Source organism: Sylvia atricapilla, chromosome 3 (assembly GCF_009819655.1).
Source record: "Sylvia atricapilla isolate bSylAtr1 chromosome 3, bSylAtr1.pri, whole genome shotgun sequence".
NCBI classification, from domain to species: Eukaryota; Metazoa; Chordata; class Aves; order Passeriformes; family Sylviidae; genus Sylvia; species Sylvia atricapilla.
The window spans coordinates 94,308,328-94,334,869 of NC_089142.1; the positions used below are offsets into that span (position 1 = coordinate 94,308,328).

The window sequence follows — 26,542 nt, forward strand, 5'->3', positions numbered from 1 at the left end:
AACTCTTTTAAGATTTTAAAACCTGAAAAATACTGACGACTATACCACATGTAAAAACTTCCCCCTGTTCTACCTATATTCGTATATGTACTTGGCACTGTTATTTCTACTGCACTATTTTGAGGCTACACGGAATCCTGGAGCTTCTGCCCCCCAGCACATTTTATTGCTACAAGAACAGCAGTTCTCGATAATTAATTTTCATTTGTGTAGTTTAGAGAGCTTTTATGTAAGAAGTTGCCTAAAATCTGCTTCTTTTACAGTTCTGGTGTTCTAGGTGGTGCTGTTACAGATAGATCAAACTGAGTAATTGGATGACGAGCAGTGCTATAATATAGCCTTAAAATCTGAGTGCCTGTTTAGTGGTTGTGAAGTGACACAAAATTAGTGTTACTAAGATTTCTCTTACCTAATATAGAAGAAATGCTGTTTTTCTACACATGGTGGATGGTCTGCTCTTCGGACCAGTGCTAACAACAAATACGAGCACTAAGAGAAAGAAATTTCTGCACATCAACTGGAGTTTTTCCAGCCCATCCTTTTGGGCCTTAAAGCAATGTTTGAAAGCCTGGCTGTGTTTTCTGGGGGCACCAGCACTGTGGTGGAGCCTTCGAATTCCTCTTCGCACCAGGCACCCTACACACATACAGCATTAATTTATTTTTTATCGTTGCCGTGTCGATCCACAGCGGCTCCCCAGGGTGGAAGCGAACAATCCGCCTGAGCTTTGCGCTGCTGGAGCATTTCCCAGGGCACTTTCCATGCTCCAGGTGGGCGCAGCTTTCCCGGCGCAGGGAAGCCACGATCGGGGGCTGCGTGGGGGTGACCCCACGACGGCGAAGGCTCTGCCCAGGGCAGGAGGGAGCAGCAGCCAGGGCCTGGGGGGGCAGAGGGGCCCGGCTAGCTCTGTTTGCTTTATTCATGAGCCCATTTCTGCCCGCCCGGAGCGCCCCGGCCCGGAAGCGCCGCTCGCCTGCCCGGAACCTCTGGAGCCGGAACGCAGGTTGGCGGCGCGGGGGCCGGCCCGGAGCGCGGCACTGAGCGGACCGTGGGGAAGATGGCGGCGGCCGTGGCGGGCCCACGTGGGCGCGGGGCCGCGGACACAGACACGGACACGGACAGCGGTAACGGGAGCGGGAACGGGGTGGGCCTCTCTCCTCTTCTGAAGCATCGCCGGCCGCCGCTCTGGGCCTCCTCTGAGCTTGGAGGCCTTTCTACTGTGCCCCGCCCGAGCCCGCCTGTGGGTCCGTGGCCCTTCATCCCCCCCGGCTCCGGGCTGAGGGCCGGCGCCACACGGCGTGGGGAACGGGAGCTTAGGCCCCGGCCCGGCCACCTGCGGAGGCCGCTTCTCGCGGTGTGTCCCGAGGGCGGCACTCCTGCGGTGCCTGGTGCTGTGGCTGCCCCTGCCCGCCCTGCGCTGACCCTTTGGGCTTCTCCCACTCAGCCCCAGGGGTACCGCCAGCAGCTCCTCAGTCCCCCAAGCCCACCAAAATAGCTTTCGCTGCCCTCTTGCTTGGGAGAGGGGGGAACGGCTGTGCAGAGCTGCGTGAGTTCCGTGTCTGTGCGGGACCGGGATCTGCTTCCCTCCGAAAGAAACTGCTCTCCTTCCAGTGATGTGCCCTTCACGCACCGCTCTCCGCTCGTTCTGGCCTCCTTCCGCGCTGTGAGGGTGTTCCTAACTAGGTGTTATCGCTTCTTAATTCTGTCCTGTAATTGGATTTCTTTTTTTCTTTATTCTGGGAGGAGTCTGCGTTCAGTTTTGACGCTAGAACCAAGCAGAACCAACGCGAGCCGCAGCTCCAAACAGCCACAGCCCAAAGGGCAGCGTTGTGTGGGAACTTGTTTCAGAGCTCATTGCTGAGTGTTTGCTGTGCTGAATATTTTAACTGTGTGCCTACGCCTTGATCACTGAGCGAGTTTATAAGAGTTTAATAGAGAAATGTGTGTGTATTTCACAAGACACAGGGAAACAGTTAGAACTTTTTATATTAAATCTACGCCAGATACCAGTCTTTTCAATTTAGAATAGGGCCCCATGTCCTACTTCTGATTGAGTTAATCTGGTTTAAATTTTGAAATACCTCTTCTTTATTTCATGCTGTTGACTGATACTCTGATGTGTTAAAAAATAAATTACGGCTGGTAGTGGAAAACTTGTTGATTTTTCTGTAATTGTTGAAGGCAAAATGTTGTTGGTATTATTCTCCTGTTTTACTGACCGAAGATGGTATGTAAAGGAGATGATACATGCTTTTGCAAATTTCCTTTTTCTAAGTCTGATTTTTTTTTCTTATGATTAACAGCAAAAGTTGGTCCTAAGCAGTGTGGGGGATTCAGGTTTGGACTTTTGGTAGTTGTTAGCTTTTGTGTGTGTAAAAAAAAGTCACAAACAGGGGTTGATTCCTTGTTTAAAAGCTAAATAGCAACATCCTGGCATGGACAAGGCCCAGGGTGAAAATCTGATGTTGTTTTACATATAGGAACCAGGATGTGATGATGCACTGAATTCTTCACAGGCAATAGTTTGATTTTTTTTTTTTTAATTTGTAACTCAGAATGTGGAGAAATATTGATATAGAAAAGAATAAAAAGGATGCCTTTAAGTCATTACTGAATATGTTGAGAAAATTTTTTGCCATATCTAAACTTCTAATTTATAGTAAGGACTGTTGGAAAACATCCCCATAATTTATTTTGAGTAGAGCATGACATACCACTGTGTTTGCCTTGGTGGTAGTAAAAGTCATACTAGTAGAGATAATGACCAAGTTTTCAGTAATTATTTCTCTTCAACATTTGTTTTGTAACCACAGACTCTTACTTTTTTCCATCAGAATAACTAAATGCTGCCCAAGGCTCTAAACATGCCCAGGCAGTAGAGGTTTTGTTTTAAGTTGGTCATTGCACTGTTTTGCTGCTATCTTGTTTGTTAGGTTTTAATCTGGTTTAAATAGGCACATGGAGAAGGCAGAATAATGAATTAGGGTGACAACAGTGTGTGTTTATGTTTGGTTAGTAATGAAATAGACAGTTGATTAATGGGGAATATCATTAATAGCTGCCTGCATGGTTTTATGGAGAGCAGATCTTGTAAAGCACTCCTGGCTTCATTCTCTTAATGGTTTGGTTGATAAAGGTACTTCATGGGATATAGGAGTATGCTTCATGCTTACAGAGTAAAGCACTTGGCTCAGCAGTACTGTGATTTAAAATTTAAATTTTCTTTTTTCAGCAGTTTGAGAGTGGTAGATGGATCAAAGGGAGTCGGGTGGGGAATTGGTCCCTTGCTGGTGGGACTGGGTGGGATCAGAAACCAGCCTCTTTCTGTTCAGCACTTGACTTTGCAGCCTTTAAAGTTGTAGTAAGATAATTAATTTAAAATTTAATGTGGCACAGATATTAGTGGAATAGTAGTTAATGGTGGCAGGACCTTTTGTATGCTCTGCTCTTGATTACGTGGTGAAGTGAAATAACCAAGCATATTTTAGCACACCCTAAACCTGCAGCCCGTTTCATTCTAGTTAATCATCTGCACTGTTAAAGGCTGTTATTTTTGCAGTTTGACCCACTGAACAGAGTAATGAGGACTAATTCTTTGTGTATTTGTTGTGCCATCAATTTGGCTGTTTCCAGCCGTCTTAATGTTGCTTAATTCCAAACTTTGGTATTGTAACTTCAATTCCTTCTTTTATTTTGAAGAGGGTAAGGAAACTAGACTTTGGGGGTGTTTTATTGGTGTAACTTGAGCAGTTATTTATCCCAGAAAAGCTCAGTGCCTCTCGTTTCTTTTGAGCTGCCTGACTGTCTGGATGCTGCATTTCACAAAGCAGCCTCCCCTGGGTTCATTATGCTTCGGTAATTGTATTTTTGCTGGTCGCGTTCTCTCTGAGCAGGTTTTGCTCTCTTGTAAGAAATGCCCTCAGCTTCAGTTTCGGTCTTATGGCTGTTGGCACTCAAACACCAGATGTCACTGTTGCAGCTTCTCTCCGAGCGTGTACACATATACACATGTATTTGTGTGAAAAGGCATCCATAGGTTACACTTTTTAAACTGGAAAATAGACAGGTTTTCCCCCCACAATTACCAGCCCTAAACATAAAAATATTCAATAATCTACTAATAAATATCCACGGCTGCCCTTTTGCCTGGCCTCTTTCAGTCAGTTCAAATCATCGCTGAGGTGAGCAAGCACTTAGACTGCATAATTTCTAATAAATTCAATATAATGATGTATGCCTGCTTGAGGCATTAATTGTAACAGCATGTGCACATTAATACCTCGCTCTGAACTTGGATAACATTTACGTGTGAAGCAAATGGCACTAGAGAATGATTCTTACTAGAAACAATTCCTGACACTGGGTTTTTTTTTGCTTCTTTTCTTTCTTTTTTTTTTCTTTCCCTAGAATCTGAGTTAAGCTCAGAACTTCCAGAAGACAGCTACTCTTCTGGAGGCGAAGCCCTGGATGGTGATGATGAAGATGAAGCAGCAGCCTCTGGAAATGTGGCTGAAGAGGCAACAAGCTCCAAAGATGGCCCAAGTTCAGGATGGGCAGATGCCATGGCGAAAGTGCTCAACAAAAAGATTCCACAGAATAAGTCCACCATCTTGGCTAAGAATAAAAGCCTGGAGAAGGAGAGAGAGAGAAAAAAACAAGAGAGGCAAGAAAAGAAGATGAGGGTGAGAAAAAGATGCAGTATTCCGTGTGCAGTGACTGTCAGATGGGCTACATGCAAGATAGTCTCAGAGCACTGTTCCAAATCACTGCTGAGGTTGTGTCAGTTTTGGAGTCTCTCCTTCACAGTGATCTTGAGTAGCTTAATCTTTTTTTACTTTCCAGTCATGCTGTGTAAGGTTTTTTTTGCCTTAGTGCTTCTTCTGGGTCATCAGGCAGGCTGAACTTTGACAGCAGGAGTGTTCCAGTCTGTCAGCTTAAGGTGTTTTCTTTTTTGAGAGGGTGATTTTCTAATTGGCGTTGTTAATTTGGGGTGGAATTCACTTTGTTGGCATTACAAATTGAAACAGTTCTCTACCACAGAAAGTGAGAGAGTGAAAGAGAAGAAAACTTCTTTCATTGAAATTGTGCTGTGACTTCCAAAATCAAGGCCTCTGGGTTGAGATTGCAGTAATCATTGATGTGGTTGTGCATCACTGTTTGTTCTCCTCAACCATTTTCCTGACTGGAGTTTTCTGTTACCATGTCAGTGCCCTAAATTGCTTCTGGTTCTGAAACTGGTATGAAGAAAACAAAACTGTATTGCCAAGTAAGTAATTTGTTTGTGCCTTCAGTGGAGCTTTTAATTCCAGGCTCTGATTGATTTACCCTCAGGCTAGAAATGCATTAATAGTTCTAATGTCTCATCCTACCAGTTCTGTTTCAGTGGGATAACCAGGTTATTCACCTGACAGTTTGGGACATGCTGCAGTTGAGCCATGGCTTGCCTTTTAAATACAGAGAGCTTCAGTACAGCATCTGCACAGTCATGGTTGTCCTAAATACCTGCTCTCATCCAGTAAATATGTGAGAATACTGCAAAGCAGAGATGGGCCACCGATCCCCAAAGTGACTTGTTTATTTTAGAAAAACTTGAAAGCAATTTGCCTTTCATTGATTTCTTGCTGATAAAAGGTAGGATAGGGCAGTTCTTTTGATCAAAGGCCATAACATGGTCATAAACTCAGAAATTCATAGTAGTCTGCCTGGAATTATAAAGATAAGGACTCTGAAATTCCATTAGTGTCTTCTTGCATAAAACAGATTTAATGGAACATCAGCAGGCCTAAAACACTGTTAAATTGTTCAGAGGGGAAGAAAAAATGTCACTACCTTACTCTTAAAGCAGAGGTCATGAAATAGAGTGGTCTCCTATTGCAGCAGAAACAAAGCTGGTGGTATTGTTTCTGCTGGTAATGGAAAAGTGGATCAGTTTGGTTATAAAACAGAGACCCTCCCAAAACAATAGACAAAGACCAATATTGTACACATGACTTATTGTCTGGTGGACACTTGGTGCTCTTCCTGTGTTAGAGTTCTGCCTATTGCAGTCTTTGCTGAGTGTCACTTTGGTCACAAAGCCCTGCTGGGATCTGTTCTGAAGGGGGAAGTCAGATTCCCAAGGCTCAAAGTGTGACATGCCTGTTTTGATGGACCCAGGATTTTATTATGTATAAAGTTTTCTATGATCAGCTTGTGAAGTCTGGGATTTGAAGGCTGTCTTTGAATAATTTCCTTGCTCATGGCAGTCAGTATGAAAGCATCTTGCTCCTAGGCTTTTGTTACTGGAAGGAGATGGTTCTCTCAGATTTGAGTGTGGCCCCTGTTGTGTCAATGCAAGAGACTTGCTCAGACCTGTTGTCCAGCCCTATTTGGAGCTCCTTTTACTTTCAACCAAACTGAACTTTTTTTTCCTCCTGCTCCATACTCTATCAGATCATGCTGCATTCTCCAATGTCCATGTTGTTTCACGTAACAATATTTATAATGCAGCTCGATAAAAAGCGGGAATGGGAAATGATGTGCCGAGTGAAGCCAGATGTTGTCAAAGACCGAGAGAAGGAAAGAAATCTTCAGAGAATTGCCACAAGGTAAAAGGTTTTTTTAATGCTTTCCTTAAATATATGTATATCAAAAAGAGGAGGAAAAGGCCTGTGCAGGTAATCTGTTTCCAATCAGATTGAACTCTTAAGAAGTGACTAGCAGGAGCCGAGAGATTTATAGACAGGTCTGCATTGTACAGTATCAAGTTCAACAGAAGATTTCAGAAGCTTTATGAAAGAGTAAAAATTTAGATGGGAATCTAATGTTTGCTTAACAGAAGTGCTTTGTTGGATCCCCTTATTTTGTTAATTTAATGCCCCAAAAATGCAGAACAGTTGTTTCTACTGTTTTGGTTTTTTGCTTCTCCGCAGAGGATTCACTAGATCCAGGGCTGTGAAGTTCAGCTGCCTGTTCACATTGTGGTAGTTTGGTGTCACAGAACTAGTTGAACATTTTGATGTGTGGCTTGTATATGTGTCCTTACTGATTCCTCTGCCTTATCCCCCAGCTTCAGCTGCTGTTAAGAAATTTGCCTGAGAAATTTAATAACTGATTTTAGGATAAATAACATGCTCTCAAGGATGAAACAAGCTCAAGGATGAAACTGATCTTAGTGCTGTGTTACCAGGCTTACTTCAGAGTCTGAATAGTTATTTGTACATTCCTTTGTTGCTGGTTCCTAGCAGTAAGTATGAGGGAGGAGTGGAAATTGAAAAGTCTTGTATGTTGCAGTACATGTTACTTCTTGACTAAAGTGAGGTTCCAGGTAACCCTTTTGGGGAGCTGGAAGCCATCCGGCATCTGCACTAATTAGCTTTAATAGGGAGTTAATTTCTGTAAAAGGAACTTGAGCTAAAAGATTTGCTTTGTTGTCTTTTTTCCTGTCCCAGAGGTGTTGTACAATTATTCAATGCTGTCAGGACACACCAGAAGAAGATGGAGGAGGAGGTGAAGAAAGCCGGGGGCTCTGAGAGGAAGCGTGTGAAACTAATGTCTTCTGTTTCAAAGAGAGATTTCATCGATGTTTTAAGGAACATGGAGGGGGCCAAAGGAGGCAAGAATCCTGCTGGAAAGGCCACAAAAAGTAAACAGGTAAGCCTCACCTGTGAGAAAAAAATGCTTACAAGGTACCTTCTCAAGGTAATGACTCTGTTAATGTGCCTGTGCTTCATAAACTTGTGAGCCAAGTCGCTGGGATGTTTTGACACTTCTGGAAGGAACAAGTAGCTCTTAGCCTGTTTTCCCTGTCTTTTGACTGTCAAAGTACAAAACACTGGAAGATCTTCTGATAAGACATTGAGCCTTTTATGCAAATAACTTGGTTTAGCTATGTGTTAAAAAAAAAGATTATGAAACACCAGATTTTATCTTGGATTTTGCACTAGGCATGGAACAAACTGCTAGATTATTGTGACATTTGGAATTAGGCTATAAATAGTTAGCTCCTTAAAGTTGTTGAAGACCTAGAGGCTGTTCTTCTTACATGGTGTATTAGACTGTACTACCTGTGTGTCCCCACAGTTTGGTTATGTCAAACTCACTTCCTTTGGGTAATTATGGTGTCTGAAACCGAAGGATTTGCCATTCAGAATGAATGTCACAACAGAGAGAAACAGAGACGTATCAAACCTTATATGTAGCCTTTTCTTTCCCTGATTCTCTGTGTGCATTGGGCTGGTGTGTCTTCCATGCTCTTGGGATGTTTTGGAAAGAAGTACATTCCACTTTTTGCAGTTGTGTTTGAGACACGAATGTGTAGTTTGGCTCGTCCAACTCTTCATCGGTTCTCGCAGCTCACCAAGTAGCTCAGGGTTGAAAACAAGTTGCTCAGACTCACTCTTTCTCGTATTTCAGAAGCTGCACGTTTTTGAAGCGTGTTTGTGTTCAGGTTTGAACTCTGTGCTTGGTGGTGGGTGGAATACTGCAGTTGGCGCAGACACACTGCAGTTAACCAAGTGCTTTTCCCGTGCCAGGAAGAAATACTTTAATCAGTTGGGAGACAACAGTTTGTCATATGTTTTTTGTTTTTGTGCACTTGGGGAACATGCTGAAACACTGCCTGGCATGGAGTGCTCATACAAGTTTCATGCAAGTGCAATATTAAAGTATTTTTTAAATTCTTTCGATAATGAGAACAATTTAGCTTGGTGCTGACACTTTATTTCTCCTTAAATAATTCCAGCTTGCTTGTTTGGGTGGGGGGGCATGTGCATGTGTGTGGTTCTCTTTTTTTTGGTTTGTTTGTTTTTCCTCCCCTGGAATAGCAGAGTATTGGAACAATGGCAGTGCCAACTACTGTTGTAGTCAGCATTGAATCAATAGCTGAGCAAGAACTAGGACCTTTTTTTTTTTGTGACACATTATAACAGGGCAGCTTTTGCATTACTAGGTCAGAAAACACTGATTGCAAATGTTTCTATGCCTAAAAAAAAAAGTTTTATTTTGGCAGCATCAGTAACAGTATATTTCCATTCAAAACCTCTGGAGATGCTTTAGATGCTGGCCGGTTACTGTTGGGTTTGACTGTTAATGTAGGTGCTGCTTTCACAAATTGCTTGTGCACAAAAGCTGGGGTGGGGATCAGGGTTTTTGGTTGGGTTTTTTAATAGCATGTCTGCCTAGACTGACCAACCCCCTTCCTCTCTTCCTTGTTGCCTTTGCTTCAGTGACTCTCCATTCAATTTAATACTGAACCAAACTCTTCAATAAATCCTTTTCAAGCTGTTCCTAATCTGCCTTATTTTCTCTTGAGAACATATCTTACTCATTTAGCAAGCTCCCCTCCTGGTAGTTGTTGAGGCTTGAGGTTGAAGCCAAAATCTGCTGTTCATTCTCCTTCTCAGAATTACACAAATATTTAGCCACTGAACAGTTCTGCTGGCCTCCACTGTCGTATCTCTGCTTCTTGGTCTCTGAGGGTGTTTCAGAGGGTAGGAAGCCTGGATGAGGGTTTTTGGTAGTAAATTCCTTGCAACAGGATTTCAGCAGATTGTGCCATCTGAAAGCTTTTGTTTGTTTGTTTTGTGGGTTTGTTTTTAGCAGTCGAGAGTATAGAGTGTATTCATTTTTACAAAAGGGAGGAGGGGGGAGATAAATAAATGTATCTCAGCAAAAACAATGGAAGAGATGCCAATCCCCAAATCCAGGCACTCTGCCATCAATTAAAAGGCAGTCCAGAACAATAAAAACACTACCCCACCCACATAAACCAAGCAGTCAGCAGGAAAAATAGCAGAAAAAAGTTTTACCAGTGAAAGCAAACCTTTTTTGACTCAAGCCTTGTGCTGTGACATGAGACTTGACTGTATTTTGAGAATGGGCAAAAAGCATTTTTTTGCTCTGCAGGAGTTTTTAAATGCAAAATTTGCTTTGTATTTTTGAAGGTGTGGCAATTTCTTTCAAGCGTCAGGGCTTGTTGAAGAAACCCCTTATAAAGCTCTGTTGATTGACTATTTAGTCAAGTATATTTATGTGTGAAAAAAAGAAATTGAATGCTCTGTAACGGCCCATCTGCAGCAGTATGATTACAAAATAGCATGACCACTTTTTAAATTTTGTTCTCCATTTCCATCAGCTTCATGCATTCCTGGGAAGGACAGGTAACCTGTGCCCCGCTAGAATATTGTTTATAGTCTTGTTTACTTTTAGCCATTGGCCTAAATGTTACTTGGCATATACCTACCAGTATAACTATGAAGGAAAGACTGTAAGGCTGTGTACATTTTCCTGTGCCCTTCTTGTGAAATTGTAGCCCTTCTTGGAGTTCTGTGTGCCCAGCTGGGAGTAATTACTTTCCTGAGCTGGAGCCAAAAGCTTTGCCTTTCATATCTTTTGCTGTTTATCAAGGTATTTCTTAATCCTTGCTGAGCCAGCTGACTTGTGTAATATTTTTTCCTGTTTTTTTCCCAAGTTACTGTGCATGATGCTTGCCTCTGGGTAAGATCATCTAATTTCTCTCCCCTCACCACTTTGTCTGAAGCTTTGCAATGTGGGAGAAAAATGTAGTGATTAAAAAAAAAAGTTTAAATCCCACTCATTTGTGTTCAGATGAGCTTTTTTTTAAAAGTTTTGGGGTGGGTTTATCTAGGGATCTTTTACTGTCAGATCTGAGAGCTTTCAATTTTGTTCAACACAATCCTTACACACCAGCTTTTCATTTCAGGATCTGTTGGTCATATCTTCCTGTAAGACACTACAAGAAACATGATTAAACTATAGGTTTAGAAAGGCTACTTACCAGAAATGCTGTTTTTTCAGGCCTGGAGGCTGAAGTAATTTTTATGTCTATAGAATGAATACAAAAGTAGATAGTGGCAGTAAAAGATTCCTTGCAGGAACCTTTTGTTTTCTTTAGGTCCTTAATAAATTTCAGGATGCTCTTAGGCAGTACTTTTGCTTCCAGGGTTGGATGAAGTTTCTGTTCTCTTAGATATGTTGACTAACATAGTGAACTACATGAGGTCTCAAAATTTTAATTGTAAGAGAAGAAATAAATTCAGAGGAAATTCAGAGTTATTCTCCTCGCTTGCTGTGTGTCAGTGGCAATTTCGTCTTAACTTTTCTCTTGTCATTTGTGCTGCTCTGTGTAAAGCATTTTACTGTGTGGTTAAACATTTTTTAGTGACACGTAAACAACTAGCATGAAAGTTACAGATACTCTTTATGACAAGCATAACCTGCACTCATGAACCTTTCATTTTTAATTAGGACCCTGTAGCATTGTTTTGCTTTAACTTACAAGCTTTCTTACACCAGATCTGTTGCAGAGTATTTCAGGATTTCCTGATCTACTTCAGTAACCGTGACCCAAATTCTGCAAGGAAATCTTTCTGTAAGCTAGGCTGACTACATGACCCAGAGGTACAATTTGCTTCCTGTGTTGTGATGGCATCTGGAAAAAAATTGGTGTGTGGATCTCAAAATAGTACCTATTCTAAAATAATTTATTAGTGGGAAGGAAGATGAGTGGAGAAGATTACAAGTGCTATTTCGTAGTAGCTATTGCTCATATGAGGACTTAGAGTGCTTTTCCAGAAAAGTTCCTTCTACCTCAAGCATATATTATAAATGCTCCAATGTCTGGTAGGTAATTTGTAAGGACAGTGATTAGAGTCAGGCTTACTACAGATTTTTCTTCTGTTCATAAGACTCTATTTTAAGTAGTAGTTTGAAGCTTGTTCAAGGGCAGGAGGAATACTACACTTCCGACTTTGACCGCTGTTCTTGCTGAGGTACAAGGAGTGGTGTGGGGACTTTTCATTTTTTAAGCTAAATGGGGGTATTATTTGTGCTTTCCAGCTTAAAAGTCACATCAGTTTAAAAACTGAGGGTGACTGTCATCTTTTTCTTGCAGCTTCTTGAGTACTGGCCATCAGCATGGTCTGTTTCTTTCTGCTGCTTCCACAGTGTAGAAATGGGGAGAGTGAAAAAAATTTGTTTTCATTCATATACCTCTTTGGAGTGACAGTAATCTGAACAGTTGCTTCAACCTGTGTTAGGAAATGGTTTTTGAAGTGTGGATAAAGGCAGAGATGATTTCTGGAAATTTGGTAAGGTGTATCAACACCTCTTTTAATCTTATCAGGAAACTTCTTTAGGTGATAACAGCATTGCAGGGTAGCAGAAGTTTATTACTACAGCTGTTGTGTGCTGGTTTTACAGACCTCATTGAAGGAGTAACCAGGCATGCATGTATTCCAGCAAATTTGAGGGGGCAGCCAAGTATTAATTTAGTTCAGCTGCAGCCAGAGTAGATTTATTCTCCCAGTTTTAATAAATGTCTTCCCATCACATGCACAAAAACTTTTAATTTGGATTCCTTTGGATCCTGCATTTGTATCTGTTTTTCCCAACTTTGTGTACATTCTCATGAAGGTAGCCCCATGTACGTTTGGAGCTAATGCTTTTAATGAAGTTTTTTTGTTTTGTACCAGAAAGTTGCTGACAACTAATTGTATGCTGTATTCTTAGGAATATCCTTAGGGATAAATGCAGTGCACCCTGCCACCACTTTGCCATATCCTCTATTCCTTATGTCCTTTAAGGTAAAGGGTTGCTGTGCAGTATTAGAGGCTGTTTGATGGTGACGTTTTTACTTTAAATCTGTTTAGAAGTTATATTAACTTACAGAGTTTGGGCCATCAAGCAGACTGAGCTTTTAAGATGTGCAAGTTCAATTGATTGTTGTCATAGCAGGTAATGCACATCTGTGTTAACATGGGAATGTAGGACTTTGTCGATATTTAATTGTTGATTTAAATTTGTCAGTGTTTCACTATTTAAATTTGATTGATTAGATGTTGAGAACTTAAGACTGTAAATTCAATCCCACATAAGACAATTAAGGGTCATGTGGAGGGCAGTATTTTACTAGATTTACCCTTTTTCCTGTGGTTTTATACTCAGATATCCCTTTCTGTCCTCTTTTTCAGATATTTGATCAGAAATCAGGAAGGGAAAAGGCTGTGATTTTTCGCTTTGTTCCCATCTATGTCTTTTTTTAATCCTCTTCGTGTTCTATGTTCCTGACAGGTTCTTTCCCCCTGCACCTGAGGGCCAAGCAAGTATCCTGTGCCTAATGCAGGAGCAGCCCTGACAGCTGTTCCCACAGAAAGGCCAGTTCCCTGTGTGTCATCATGAGTCACTGACAGTTCAGCTGAATGCTGCCTGCTAAGATGCAGATAGTGTGTGATCAGTGAGGACAGATAACTTCAGAGAATTTGGATGCTAAATGCCGATTGCATCTACTGAGGTGATGACCTGAGGTTTGGGGAGGGCGATCTTCCAGATGTTTAGAGCTTGTCCAGATCCAGGCAAATGTTCATGGAGATAGCAAAAGATATGTTGCCAGCTCCAAAACACGTCCTTAACTGATTTTTAAGTTTAAAAAGAATGAATGATGCAATTAATAGGTTCCTGTAGAAAATGTCTCTTTCTTCCGTAGAGCTGAAGACAAAATATTTTAAGTTTGTCTTTCTGTGAAAAGGAATGAAGTGGTTTTATCTGAAACATTGCAAAATCTTTCACCATGCAGCAGTTGAAGTTTGGCAAATTTTTAAGTGAATATAAACAGGGACTTGTGATTGAAATGTCAGGCAATGCTGAGACAGCTCCATCTGCCATGTTTGAAAGTAACTTGCCTTGCTATTTGTTTATTAGTGCACAGGATGCTATGATGGTGTTCTGTTTTCCCAGAAGATGTTGCAAGGCTTTTTTTCAGTAAAGCTGTCTAAAACAACCACATTTGAAAAACTTGTGGCATACGTCTTCTTTTGATCTTCCTGTGAGTATACAAAGCACAAAAGAGTCAAATCCTATTAGACTCTTATCTGGTAAATCAAGTTGGAAACATTATAAAAGCAGCTCTCCACTTTTGGCTTTGTTCATAACTCTTATAGGCAGGGCAGTGTACTTAGAGAAAAACACATCTAAACATTTCATAAAGTTTTATAGAAAAAAATTCTCTGGGGAGTAAGAAGGTTTGGGTGGAGCTTGTCTAGCTGACTAAGTTTGTTTCCCCCATTTGAGCAATTGCTATTGGAAATTATCGTGAAAAGTAATTCCTTTACTTTGAAGTTTTATTAAGGTATAAAATGTTGTGATTTCCAGAGTGTGTGTGTTATAAATGACCTCTGTGGGTACCTACTCATCTGTTTATCTTGGTAGATAGACTTCAGGAGTGGTGGGTCAAACTGCTTCCAGCTTGCAATGGTTAGAGGATTGCTGAGTTCAGTAAATTTTTTTCAGTTCTCTGGGAAATCCCAGCCAGTTTTTAATGAGTGTTTCTGAAATTTACTGAAAGATTAGAAAATGTACTTTTTAAAACCCAGTAGTATTACAAATTATACTAAAACTGCCTCTTGGAAAGGTCTGACCTCTTTTTGGTTTGCTGCTGAACTTTGGACAGTGTTCTGCAGGTGGTCTGTGTCATTTCTTCTCCACCTGCAGCTGTTGGGAAAGCACATACAGAAACACAGAAGGAGATGGAAAGGTCAGAAATGCAGAGAAAGGGTAGCCAGATGTTAAAGATAAGGGATTGGGATCCTGGGCAGTTTACCTCTTCATTCATCAGGTTTAAACTACTTTTAGAAAGCAGCCTGGGAGTACTGAGGAGTGTGGTCTGTTCCTTAATGAGCTTGCCACTTACACGTGGCACCATGAGGGGAAATTGCAGGAATATACAATCAGAGAAATTTGGATTTGGATACCTCTAAAATATGTCACAAAAACCATTTAGGTAAATCAGGGCGATGACTGTAGTTAGGTGAAATCTGACAAGCTGCTTAGTAGACATGAAAATGTCATTTCATATTTAGTAATAAAATTGCACAAAGGTTAGTTCCGGATAGGCTCCGTTTTGAGGTTTTTTTTTTCCCCTCACCCTCCTACCTCGAAGCTTTTTGGATCCTTATGCTGCTTCTGGGACTCAAAAGCAGAAATCCTGAATCAGGAAGAGGAGACTTTTTACTTGTCTCACTTCATTCTCATCAGCTGTTCTGTGAGATGATTTCTTAAGTGTTGGAAGAGATGGGCATGGTCATCACTGTAGCCTTTGTCATTTGAGACAACCTTTTGGGACTCACTCCATTATGCCTCTTGCTGAATCATAATGAAAAATGGGATGATTTTAGCATCATTTGTTGGAAATAATTTGAGTGATATTCATTTTACTCAAAAATTTGCAAGCTGCTAATTTATTCTTAAAAAAAAAAATCAGAAATACTCCATACAGTTGCAGGTCTGAATGTTTCCTTACTGGGCCAACAGGCAAGCTTTTATAACAACTTGCAGAAAATTTTAGGTACCCAGCTGAGATAGTGCATAAGTGACTTTCATAAATGGGTGACATCTGAGAAAAATCTGTTGTGACTGGAAAATGTTTGTCTAAAGTAGACTGTTGAAAGACATGAGGATGTGACTTCTTAGGGGTAGCACAGTGGAGGCCTTAATCTTGACTGCGTGGGTTTTTACTAGGCACTCTTGCTATATCTGTGTACAGCTTGGTGGTTTAGGAACTGTGAACCTTGTAACAATCGTGTTTTGGATCTGAAGTGATGTTTAGGTTCATCTTTGAACTCTGTCATGTCCTTATTACTGTGGGAAATACGCATTAGGAAATGAAGGACCAGCTGGTGGAGAGTATTTTTATTACTTTTGAGAAAGTCATGTGGCATTTATATCAGGGTTGAAATGCTGCACATCTAGAAAAGTTCTTTATTCCTTCATTTTGAATCCCACCCAAACATAAGAATTCTCAGTTCATTATCGTCCTTTTAGTAATTATGATGGAAGTGGGTATGGAGTTGTCTGCATAAGATTGTTTAGTAATTAACCAGTATGATTTTAAAACAAAAGCAACAATATTTTGCCTCAGACCTGAAGCTCATGACTAGCTAGCAAAAGATGTTTTTTCTCATGGACAGCACCGTCTTTTCCGAGTCGGGGCTATGATTCAGCTAATTTGGTTACCATAACTGGCCATACAGATTCTTGTCTGATAAGCAGTGAAAGTGTAACACATTGCTTTAAGTACAAAGGTCTTGATCATGTATTGTTTTCAACCACAGTAATCAGGGAGTCTTTGTATCAAGTATTAATTGATGCTGATGCTGTGCAGCGCCAAGTACATGAAGCATGAAAGCTGTGTGGAGATTTACAGGTGAATAAAGGGTAGGAGTAACAGGTGAGTGAGACAGGCATAGGAATGGCCAGACTGGGAGGCTGAAACTTCACTGTCAGTAGTATGACTGCTGAGAAACAGGCATTCAGATGTGGCAATATACACATATAGATGAGGGTGATGAAGAGTTTAGTTCTTACAGAAGACAAAACCCAGCAAGACTGAAAATGAGTAGCAATAAAAATATAGACATAGAAATAGTCTATAAACTTTCTGCTCTGATGTGTTTCATGACAATCTCACACAGGGAATGTATGAATCTATTGGTATCTTTCCAGATACCTTTTATGTAATAACAATCTACTGTAATTGCAGTCTACTCTGAACTAATCTTTACTTGGTACCTACTTAAAAACGCTTATTCTTCTTTATGCCAGTGAAGTGTTTTGGCCTGGCAGTTGGAAAAACTGTCATTACTTCATATTTACAACACTGTCATTTTGCCTTGTGTTTTAAAGAATGTGAGTTACAAATTAGTGTGTGTATTCCACAAGGGGAGCTACCAGTATGGGTAAAGGTAACATTCGTGCCTGTGTTGTAACTTAACTATAGGATTGTTTTGTTGGATGAGTTCTTGTTTTCAGGTGAGTTTTCATTGTCTGTGAGCAGCTCCTGGTGTAGCATGCCCATGCTATACATCATGCTCATTAAAACCTGGGAAGGGAGTCTTGATGCCAGTATGGCCAAACATGTCTTGCAGCAACATGTGGTGGAATTCCTTGTGCAGCACAGGGTTTCTGAGATGGCTGCTGTTGATGGCTGCAGTACAGTGCACGCTGAGGAGTTCCAGAGCGTCCTGCGTGCAGAAGGGTCCTGTGTTAAGCGTGAATTCTTAAAATGTTTTTGCTTTTCCTGACAGAAATAATAATTTATGGCGTTTCTAGTGAACCAAGCCTGAGGAAATCTATTCTCTCATAAGCTTTTTCTAAGATTCTTCTTTGCAACTGAGCATTTAATAACGATGCTTATGAATTTTCTTCTTTGCTTAGGCCCAGATTAATGCTTGTTTTTAGAAGTTCCGTAATTGAGTTCTGACCCTTCTAAAGTTGGGCCATGTTTAAGCCTCTGTGTGCCAACCCAAAGCATTCCTTCTCATTCACACATCCCCAGTTGTAGTAAACCCTAGAGGAGGATGTGAGGATGGGGAGATTCCGCGTGCAGGTCGTTAAGCTCTGGGTGGTCTTCTGGCTGTGCTCAAAAGGAAAATCACTATTTGTTGTGCTTGTAGTAATAATTCCAACGTGTTACTTTCAGAGAAGTTTGAGCAGGAACAGCAGGTCTCAAAACACACTGTAAAAAAAAAAAAATCATTCTTAGATTTATTTACTAGAATTGCCAGAGCAGATTCTGGTGTGTATGAGAGAGTTTGTGATCTAAGTAAATCCCCTGTGCCACCGTTGGTACTCACAGTGTGGTGTCACTTCAGGTAAACCAGGGAAGTTTAGTTCAGCTGCTCTAATTTCTCATTCAGAGAGAGAATGCAAATGGGTATTGAATAACTCTCACCCTAAGGAATAAATGATTGTGCAGAATTATACTGCAGCAGAATAGATTTCTGTTGTGCAGCTCATGTGTTCTGCAAGCTTGAAAATGCTTCCCAGAGTGAGTTGCTGTGAGAATTCAGTTCAGAAGTTCAAAATAATAGCAGTGCAGGTTGTATTCTCAGTTTGCAGATTTGTGGGGGTTTGCTGTTTGGGATCAGGCTTACGTAGGGAACCTTTCTTAGAGTTGAGATCTTGCTGCAATTCAAATCAGATAAAGTTGCAGGCAGCACTGATGATCAAACCAAGTATCATTTTCCTGTTAAAAATCATTACAATTTGTTTCCTGCCTATATTTCTACTTTAGATACTTTGGCTGCACTTTTTTGTTTGTTTGTTTGTATTTTTGTTTTTTTGTTTGTTTGTTTTGTTTTGTTTTTTGTTTTGTTTTGTTTTTTCATTTCTGCTCAGCCTGAAGGGAATTTGTTTTCTTAGCCTGTGAGCTTGCATATTGCTGAAAATGAACTAAGGAGAAATGATTATGCTGGTGTTTTTTGTTTTTCTTTCTTTCCCCCTTTTCTGCCAAGTTGGGGTATTATTATTATTTTAAATTGAGGTTTAGCACACCTCATTGTATGCCTGTGCTGTTTGTTAGGGGTTTTTTGAGCTCAGTTTTACACTGACTTGCTGGGGAATGGGGACCAGAATAGCAGCAGTCATTCAGAGCATGATGCAGGCTGACAGGGAAGGTAATTGTCAGATGTATGTGAGAGTGTGTTCTGGCAGTTACACTTTTTAACTTCTTCCCCATGACAAAAAGCTTCACTGTGTCTCAAGGTCTTAAATGTTTGTATTGAGCAAAACAGAGGAACCTGGGGAGGCAGTTCAGATTAATTAGACACGTTAGAATTGTTTTCTCAGTGCTTAGAGTTGTTGCTTGAGAGATATTTATGTTAGAAATTCCTTCCCTGACAGGTACAAATAAACATTTATTGTAGGTGATGGTAAAGAGAGATGCCCCTGCAAGCTCTGGCATTTCATCTTATACACAGAGCAAAGGCATGGGGGTCCAGTGTGCTGATTATAATCCCTAGGTCTGAAAAATGTTCTTTTGTTAAAAGCTGGAGTTTCTGTCTTCTGGACACAGCTCTTTGGGAATCTCCACGGTGCTGTTTGCTGCTTTGCAGAAGCTGGAGTGTGCTCAAATGACACAAGCTGGTGGACAGTGGAGTGAAATGCTGTCTTTTGTCTGATTTCAAGGCATATCTTTTAATGCCATTACTTACCAGTAAGCACTATGGACTTTGGTCTGCTTGAGTGTAAGGTTCTGAAAAGCTCTGGCAGGTATCCTGCTTCAGGAGGGGCAGAGAGGATTGATCCCACACCTCGATGTCGGTGCTGTCTGCCACAGCTCCAGTGTTGAGTTTGGCAGGTCTCAGCTGAAGATACTGTCTTGCCATTTACCAAGAGCAAATTTTGTAGCTCCAATTTTTTTGTGGTGGTAAAGAAATGAACAAAACCAGGGAAATTTCTAACTTGATCATATAGCTGCTGCGGCTGCTACCATGAGGCTTTCATAGACCAATTCCTTTAAAAGCATCCAGGAGGCAGTTCCAGCCTGGATCCACAAGAGTCAGCTGCTTGTTCTAAGTGACAGAATTGAGCTTTGTTGGAGCTTTGTTTGGTGGTTCTATTAGGACCTGGACAAGAATTTCAGTTCAACTTGTCCTGGTGCAGATTTTCGAGAGTATGTCTTCAAAACAGAATTGCAGGAAGTATGTCCCCACTACAGAGCTCTACTTGAGTGAGACTTTAGCTAATGATGAGATAGCCTAGTAAGTAGGCAAAGTTTTTGTTTGTTTGTTTTTAATTTATATGAACTCTTTTCGACTGGACTGTGAGTCCATCAGAGCAAGTATCAGCACTAGAGTAACCACAGTGCATGCTTTGGTCTGCCTTATTTCAGCTTATGATAGCAAGTTCATCACCAGCAATTAGTAAAACACTAGTGACTCTTGAGGAGTTATTTTACTAATTGCTGCCTCTCAGACCTTTTGAAATAGGTTGCCACACCCTTCTGGCAAAGAAACCCAATTCCAGTGTATAAAAGAGAAGAGGAAAAAAATCAACACGAGAATTTTTCACTCCTTGCCTTACTGAGGGATTCACATTTTGTAGCATTACACTCTGTTATTTATATAGCCTGCTTTGTTTTCATTTGGGGATGTTCAAAGGGGACTTCAGTGTTGTAGTGAGATGTGCATGAACAGCTGACTGGGAGTTCAAAAGCATTTGTGTAGATTGAAAGCTGGTTTATTTTCCACGTGCCAAGAATCAGTTTTGTTTTATTTAGATGAAACTAGATTATGGCATTGAAAACCCAATGGTATTAACATTCTTACATAAAGCAAGTTGGGAAGAGATGTTACAGTTCAACTAATTGTTAATTATACAAATACTCTTGCTGCATATTTTCTTAAGACTTTGGGAATGTTTTGTGATGCAGTAGATTTGGAGAGTTTTATCTTGAGGGGAAAACAGAATAGGAAATGAGTTAGGAATGAAGATACTAAACAAGGAGTTTTCTTCACTTGGAAGCATGCTTAAAATTGATTAAATATTTGCTTTCAAGCATTAAATCTCCATCTTTGAGGCATGAACATGCTACCTCTGTCTTTCTCCTTCGGGCTTGTTGTAAAACTCTATTCAGGCCTTTGTGGTGCCTTTCATAATGGGTAATGCTGTGGAGGATCAGCATCCCTCTTTTGTTGAAGTCCTGCTTTTGTCCTGTTGTCCACTTGACATAGCCAGAAAGAAGGGCTAATGGTTGCTGAATAGTAGCTTGTGATGAATTTGAGGATTGAGCTTTTCAAACCCTGAGCCTGCAACTGTCATTGCTGATAATAATCTACCCCTTCTGTGCTGTTTCAAAACCAAATCAAAATTTAAAAAAAAATAAATCCTTGTTCTGCACATCTGGGGAAAAATGGAATTCTGTTTGGTTTATTATTGAAAACAAAAAAATGTAGATTGTTTTTGTAAAAAATATGGCATGTTTCCATATAAGTATTTCAGATTTAACTCTCTTAAATTTCCCTGTTCAAATAGTGACTTATCAAAGATCTGGGATTAAAAAAGCAAGAACTTGGTGATTTTTGTGATTTTTTTTTAACTATTCTTTACTCTGCAAAGGCAAACAAGTGCAACTATAATATAGTTAAAAAGGAGGAAAACAATAGTTACCCTCTCCTTGTGTCCCAGGACAGACTACCCGTGTTTGCACTATTGTAATAATACAGATGATTCCCATGTGCAAATTTCAAGGTCTGCCTAGGTCTGCCTACCTTATCTGTAGCTCTTTAATTCCAGATAATAGATTGCCCTTTCTGAGATGATTTTAGGTTTACCGGGTGTAGCACTTGAAGCAAATTGCTGTGAGAATGGAAAGTGGCTAGGAGGCACTACCCTTGGGAAAAGGGGAATTGTTGGATGGGAGTAGCCATTAATGAGACCATCTGTGAAGGCACAAAAGTGAAGCCTAAACCCAAACCCAGTGCAATCATCTTGCGGAACAGCTGTAGAGTTTTTTTGGTTTTTTTGAGCTGGGCCCTGGGAAATTCCTTTTGGGATGGAAAGTGTTAAGACTTGTTATCCTAGTCTTGTGAAAGCAGTGTTTCACAAAGAACTGCAGAAGTCACGTAGCATTTCAGCTTTGATTACCTATTAAAAACACATACCTTGTTTGGCAGATTTTTTGCACTCACATAACTTCTGATGGTGTGATAGGATGTGTTTTATTTACAGTAATGGACCCGCATTCTTCATTTCTCTTTTCTCCTGCTATCATATTCTATATGCTGTTCTGTCCCAAAGATTGATTCCCACAGGCTTCAGCTTTACTGTGCAGTGGTATCACATTCCTAGATGCATGACGGAGAAGAGGCATGGACAGATGTCTACAGTGATCATACATTTACTGCAGGTTTTGCATCCAGCAGGCAAATCTCATCCACAGGGGACACTGAAGTCTTTTCTTTGAAGCAGGGGAGTGGGGAAAGCCTGCCTGGGGTGTCAGTGTGAACTTTATTTTCAAAGACCCTGCAGAACTAAATGAAGTGTTTTTAGTGTCCACAATTCCACTTTGGTAGGACAAGCTTTGCTTGCCTGCTGGACCCTGAGCCGTGTCGCTCCTCAGAAAGGTTCTGCTGCTAAGACATAAACACTGAAATAAATCCTTCCTCAGCAGGGTGAGCAGCTCTCACTGGGATGTTAGCATCGCTTCCAGCTGTTGTTGGAAGGCGTTGCCACAGGATGGGGCTGTTGCACTGCCCAAACGTGATCTGTCACCTCCGGGAGCCGCGGCCAAGCGCTGCTTTCCGTGCTAACCTGAAACTGCACTCCCTTGTCTTTAGTATTCGCCAGTCCATGTAGTGGGCCTCGAGTTTATCCACTTCCAAGAGGTAGGAAATTTGGAGTAAGGTGTTGTTGGCTTGCTAAGAGTAGATCAACTTTGTTTCTTTTAGAGGCAGCTTTATACCATATGACAAGCCCAGGTAGTGAGGTAATAATTCACATAAAGGGGATTTGGTTCACGTGTCACTGAATATGTTAAATATTAAATTTGAGGGGGGGTTAAGCCTTTATTAAATCCATATTTGTGATTTAGAAATGTGCCAAGAAGTGTTCTAATGAAGCAGCATCTGGGGGTTAATAAATGATATCATGAATCCATTCTGATTGCCAAGAAAGATTTTAATAAAGGAAGCCATGCCCAGGGTTGACTGTTTCATCCATGAGGAATAATTTGTTTTGTTTCCATATTTCTTTTACTTGTTGGTTAAAAGAACTTTGCATTTTAGCATCAAGTCGTTTTTGGTTGTTCTGCTGGTTTCTGTACTATTTGCACAAATAGCTGGCCCTTGGGCTGCTGATTGCAAGAGGTGTTATTTTGATTGCGTAGAGACCTTGCATCTTTTATGGCCTTTCACATTTATCTCATGTTCCTCTGTTCTTCTCTTCCCCTCAAACATGCAGGGTGAAGTGAAGTCTGAAGAGGGGCCAGAATGGAATATACTGCGTGATGACTTCATGATGGGAGCATCCATGAAGGACTGGGACAAGGAAAGCGATGGAGAGGGCAACACTGAAGAAGGAGGTGGTCTGAAACAAGAGGATGACAGTGACTGAATGAAACTGAAAACCATTCAAGATCATATTTTATCTTCTTAAGTTTGTTTGGATAAAAAGTCAGCATTCTATGAATGTACAACACTTGGAGGATACCTCTTTTAAAAGAAAAAAAAAAAAAAAAAAAAAGGACTTACACAACCTTGGAGTGTTTTCTCCTCCATGTCAAACTTTTATTTAATATAGCTCCATTTGCTATACTGAAATCCTGAAATATTTTCCAAAACAAGTATAATTTTCAACATATTTCCAAAACATTTTGTACAGTCAAAATAGTGGCACTTGCCCAATGAAAGATGGATTTTGCCAAGGTCATTAAAAGTTTATACATTAGTCATGGCAATTGATGTATTAGTGTGCCTGCATTTCCAAATCACTGCTGCACTTTGAAAGTTGTTGCAATTTGCAATAGAAATGGCTTACAATAAACACAGAAATGCCATCACCTTGTAAAGTTATCAGACTCCTATAGAGTCTTTATACTACTTTGGCCAGAAAAGGTTCTGTAGATAATAAAGGAAAGTAACCATTAATGTGATAGTTCTGGTCTTAGAGAATTAATTTGACTGGAGACAACTCTGAAAACAGAACTGTAAAGAGAGAGACTTGACCCTACTGATAGGTTTTAGTATTTATATATGTGTGTATATTTTTTCATTGCAAGTCTGAGATTGTATAAGCTAAGAGTCTGGTAGGAGAGGAAAGGACAATCATTGGTTTCACTGTGGAGGGAGAGCTTTCCTAGCAATACCACAGAAAATTGTGTTCCCAGTTGCTTCATTTGCAGTTGTGGTGTTCTGGCCTGTTTCAGTGAGGAGCCGGAGCTCTGAGATCCATCCTGTGGGTTTAGTCAGCTCTAATGCTAAGTCAGATCTATCTCCTCAGGTCTGTGAAGGGTCAAACCAGAGCCCTTCCTCTTAGGTGTGGGCCATAACAGTAACAAATTTGGAAGCCATCTGTCAGGATAACATGATTGCCTTTGCTTAAGCTACAGCAATTTCTCCTCAGTAGTTGTTGGTTGCAGAGGTGCAGAAGCTAACACGCATAATAAGAATATATTTTATGTAAGCATATGCATACAGAAGGAATTGTGTGATGGTAAGGGTGTTCGGAATGAGAGGCTGGGGTTGAATTCTGCTGCCTTTGCTGTTCCACACTGACTGTCTGATACTGTGTCATTTGTTTAACTTTGCTATCACATTTCTCCATTTGCTATGTGAAGAAAAAGCTGTGGGGCCTATTAGTTGGTAGTTAAAATACATGGTACTGTTCTGTCCTTTTCTACAGATGCCTTACAGACAAACCTTTCTTTGTACCTGCTTATAGGCAAGATATGATTAGGAGCAACTTTGAAATTTTCAGTCTTCAGCATTGAAATGTGCAGTAGAATTTAGAGTTTCCTAACAAAGGCATTGCTTGAACTTTGTGTGTGCTGCAGGATAAAAAATATGGGTACAAAATGGCAGAGAAACTCATCCCAACAACTGGCAATCATTGTCTTATCCCTAGCCTATTCATCTGGTATATATTGTAGCGCAGTTCTTCCAGGGGAACTCAAAGCTAACAGGAGAAATGTTTAGATTTTCAAGCTGGTTTGAGTGTTAAACATATTAGAAATCTGAGGAGACATTATTTTGTGGCCTGATATTTATTATCACAAATGAAGGCATACACCCAAAATACCAAGTGGCAAAAACGCAGAAGTTTGACATATGGTCGTCCCGGCTTCTGAAGGCTCAACATCTGTACAGCTGTGCACTGAGAGTCACCATGTCACTAGTGCAGTGTAAAAATGTGCTGCAGTGGGGTTCAAGTCCACAAAGGAGCACAATATTCTAACCTGACACTGCTTTCTCTCTACAGAGTTCAGCTGCTTTCAGTGGAAAAATTACATCAGCACTCTTAAATCTACAGTTGTTCTCTAGTTTCATATCAGCAGTTTCTTTCCATAATCAAACTTCTGGAAAATAATCTAAGTTTTCCTTAGGAACTGCAACATCCTGAGGCGATTATTAAAAATTTCAGAATGCTTTCCATATACTTTTGGAATACTTGGGTGTTTATTTGTGCATTTTCTGAGTAACGTTTTGATTAAAACACTGAAGTGTCTCTTGTGCATTTAAGAAAAATGTAGAATCTGTCAATATTGCTAAAGGTATTTTGAGTTTTCACTTCATTTAGAGTGCGTAGCCTATATGTGGAGAGCATTTCTTGCCTTTTAAGAAGCATAATACTTACATTTTTATGTATATTGAGTAGTTATTTAAATTTTATACTGTACCTTGTCTTTGCCTTGTCCTTTTTTGTGCCATATGCATTGCTAAAATTGCTAAGTACATATTTTGATTCTAGGCTGCTTTATTTCACAAGTTTTGGTTTTGTTGACTAGCAGTTAAAAGATCCAGGCATCTTCCAGTCTCTTCTCTGGGCTGCCCTACCCCCTTTTCCAGTAATGTTCTTCCTCTTCAGCAGCTACCAAGAACAACCTCCAGCAGCTTTTCCCAGCAATCAGAGTGCTTGCTCTGTTTTTCCTGCTCCCATGAATATCTCTGCTCAAGCAAAGCTCTGCTGCTGCCCTTCATTCCAGAGAGCATGAATCATCTCAACTTTGTATATTTCTGTACCTATCTATATAAAGCCAATAAGGATGGGGTGGTTCCAGTTTTGTTAGGCTTCAAGCCAATTCCAGAGTATGTAAAGTTTAATATTGTATGGATTGCACGCAAAGCAAGGGTTTTGTTTAATAAGAGAAGGCACAGGGTCAGCTCTTCCCTATGTCTCTTGTCCCCTGGTCTAATTTCTCTTCACATTAATTGTGCTAACCTTTTTTTTCAGTAAGGAAAGCATGAGTTGGCCTATGGAAAAAAATAACTGTATTGTCCCTGCTTTTCTTCAGCCTTCTGTTAGGGAAACACTTTAGGAGGGGTGATGGAATATCCTTGTTGTGCCTGGTGCCACCGTACCATAGCATCTTCTCTGCTAAGACCTGGAGGGAAGAGCTCCCACTTGTGCAGCTGTGAGGCAGTTTCTCCTGGGTTCACAAGATGAGCAGAACAAAAGAGCTGGAAGCTGCTTCTTGGTGAAGAATAGGGCATTTTTGTCTGATTTGTTTTAAAGAGAGAAATTAATTGCTTGGAGGCCATAGAAGTTTTTTGCCTATCTGATGCTTCCAGAAGAAGGTGGTCTGTAGAGCTGCATCTGTTCAGAGCTGGCTCAGTAGCGGTCTCCAGGGAGGAAGGCAGAAGTCATCTGGCACAAAACACTCTGCACAACTGAAAATGACAAACTTCTCATTCTTATGAAATGAGTCCTGGCACAGTTAATATACACACAGAGCAGTCATCAGTGTTGTTCACTTCCAATCCCTGCAAATTGCTCAATGATTTCTTCAAGACTTGCTGAGGTAAGGAGTGAGAGGGCCAGGAGAAGGCTTGAGGTAGTGGAGACTCAGGATCATGTTACACAGATTGGGTCCTTGTGCTAAATAAGATGTTAAACTCGGGAGTCTAAGACCTCAGACACTGGAGACTGAACAAGTTCTTGATTAACAGATGGTGGAAGACTGTACATTTCATTTACTGCTGTTCTAAAGCAGTGGCTTCTAACCTCTTGCAGCATGTAAACCAATGTTTCACCTCTGTAAGTGTTCTAGCAG

The 26,542-nt window shown here is 40.7% G+C and overlaps 1 protein-coding gene across 1 annotated transcript; it reads left to right on the forward strand.

Annotated features, from left to right (window-relative positions):
• Positions 1 to 1,042: 1,042 nt before the first annotated feature.
• On the forward strand, positions 1,043 to 24,996 carry RRP15 (ribosomal RNA processing 15 homolog). The gene is made up of 5 exons (XM_066316211.1): positions 1,043 to 1,124; positions 4,408 to 4,682; positions 6,490 to 6,587; positions 7,431 to 7,632; positions 22,735 to 24,996. The coding sequence occupies exons 1-5, from the start codon at positions 1,058 to 1,060 to the stop codon at positions 22,885 to 22,887; spliced, it is 795 nt and encodes a 264-aa protein (XP_066172308.1). The 5' UTR covers positions 1,043 to 1,057; the 3' UTR covers positions 22,888 to 24,996.
• The last annotated feature ends 1,546 nt before the right edge of the window (positions 24,997 to 26,542 follow it).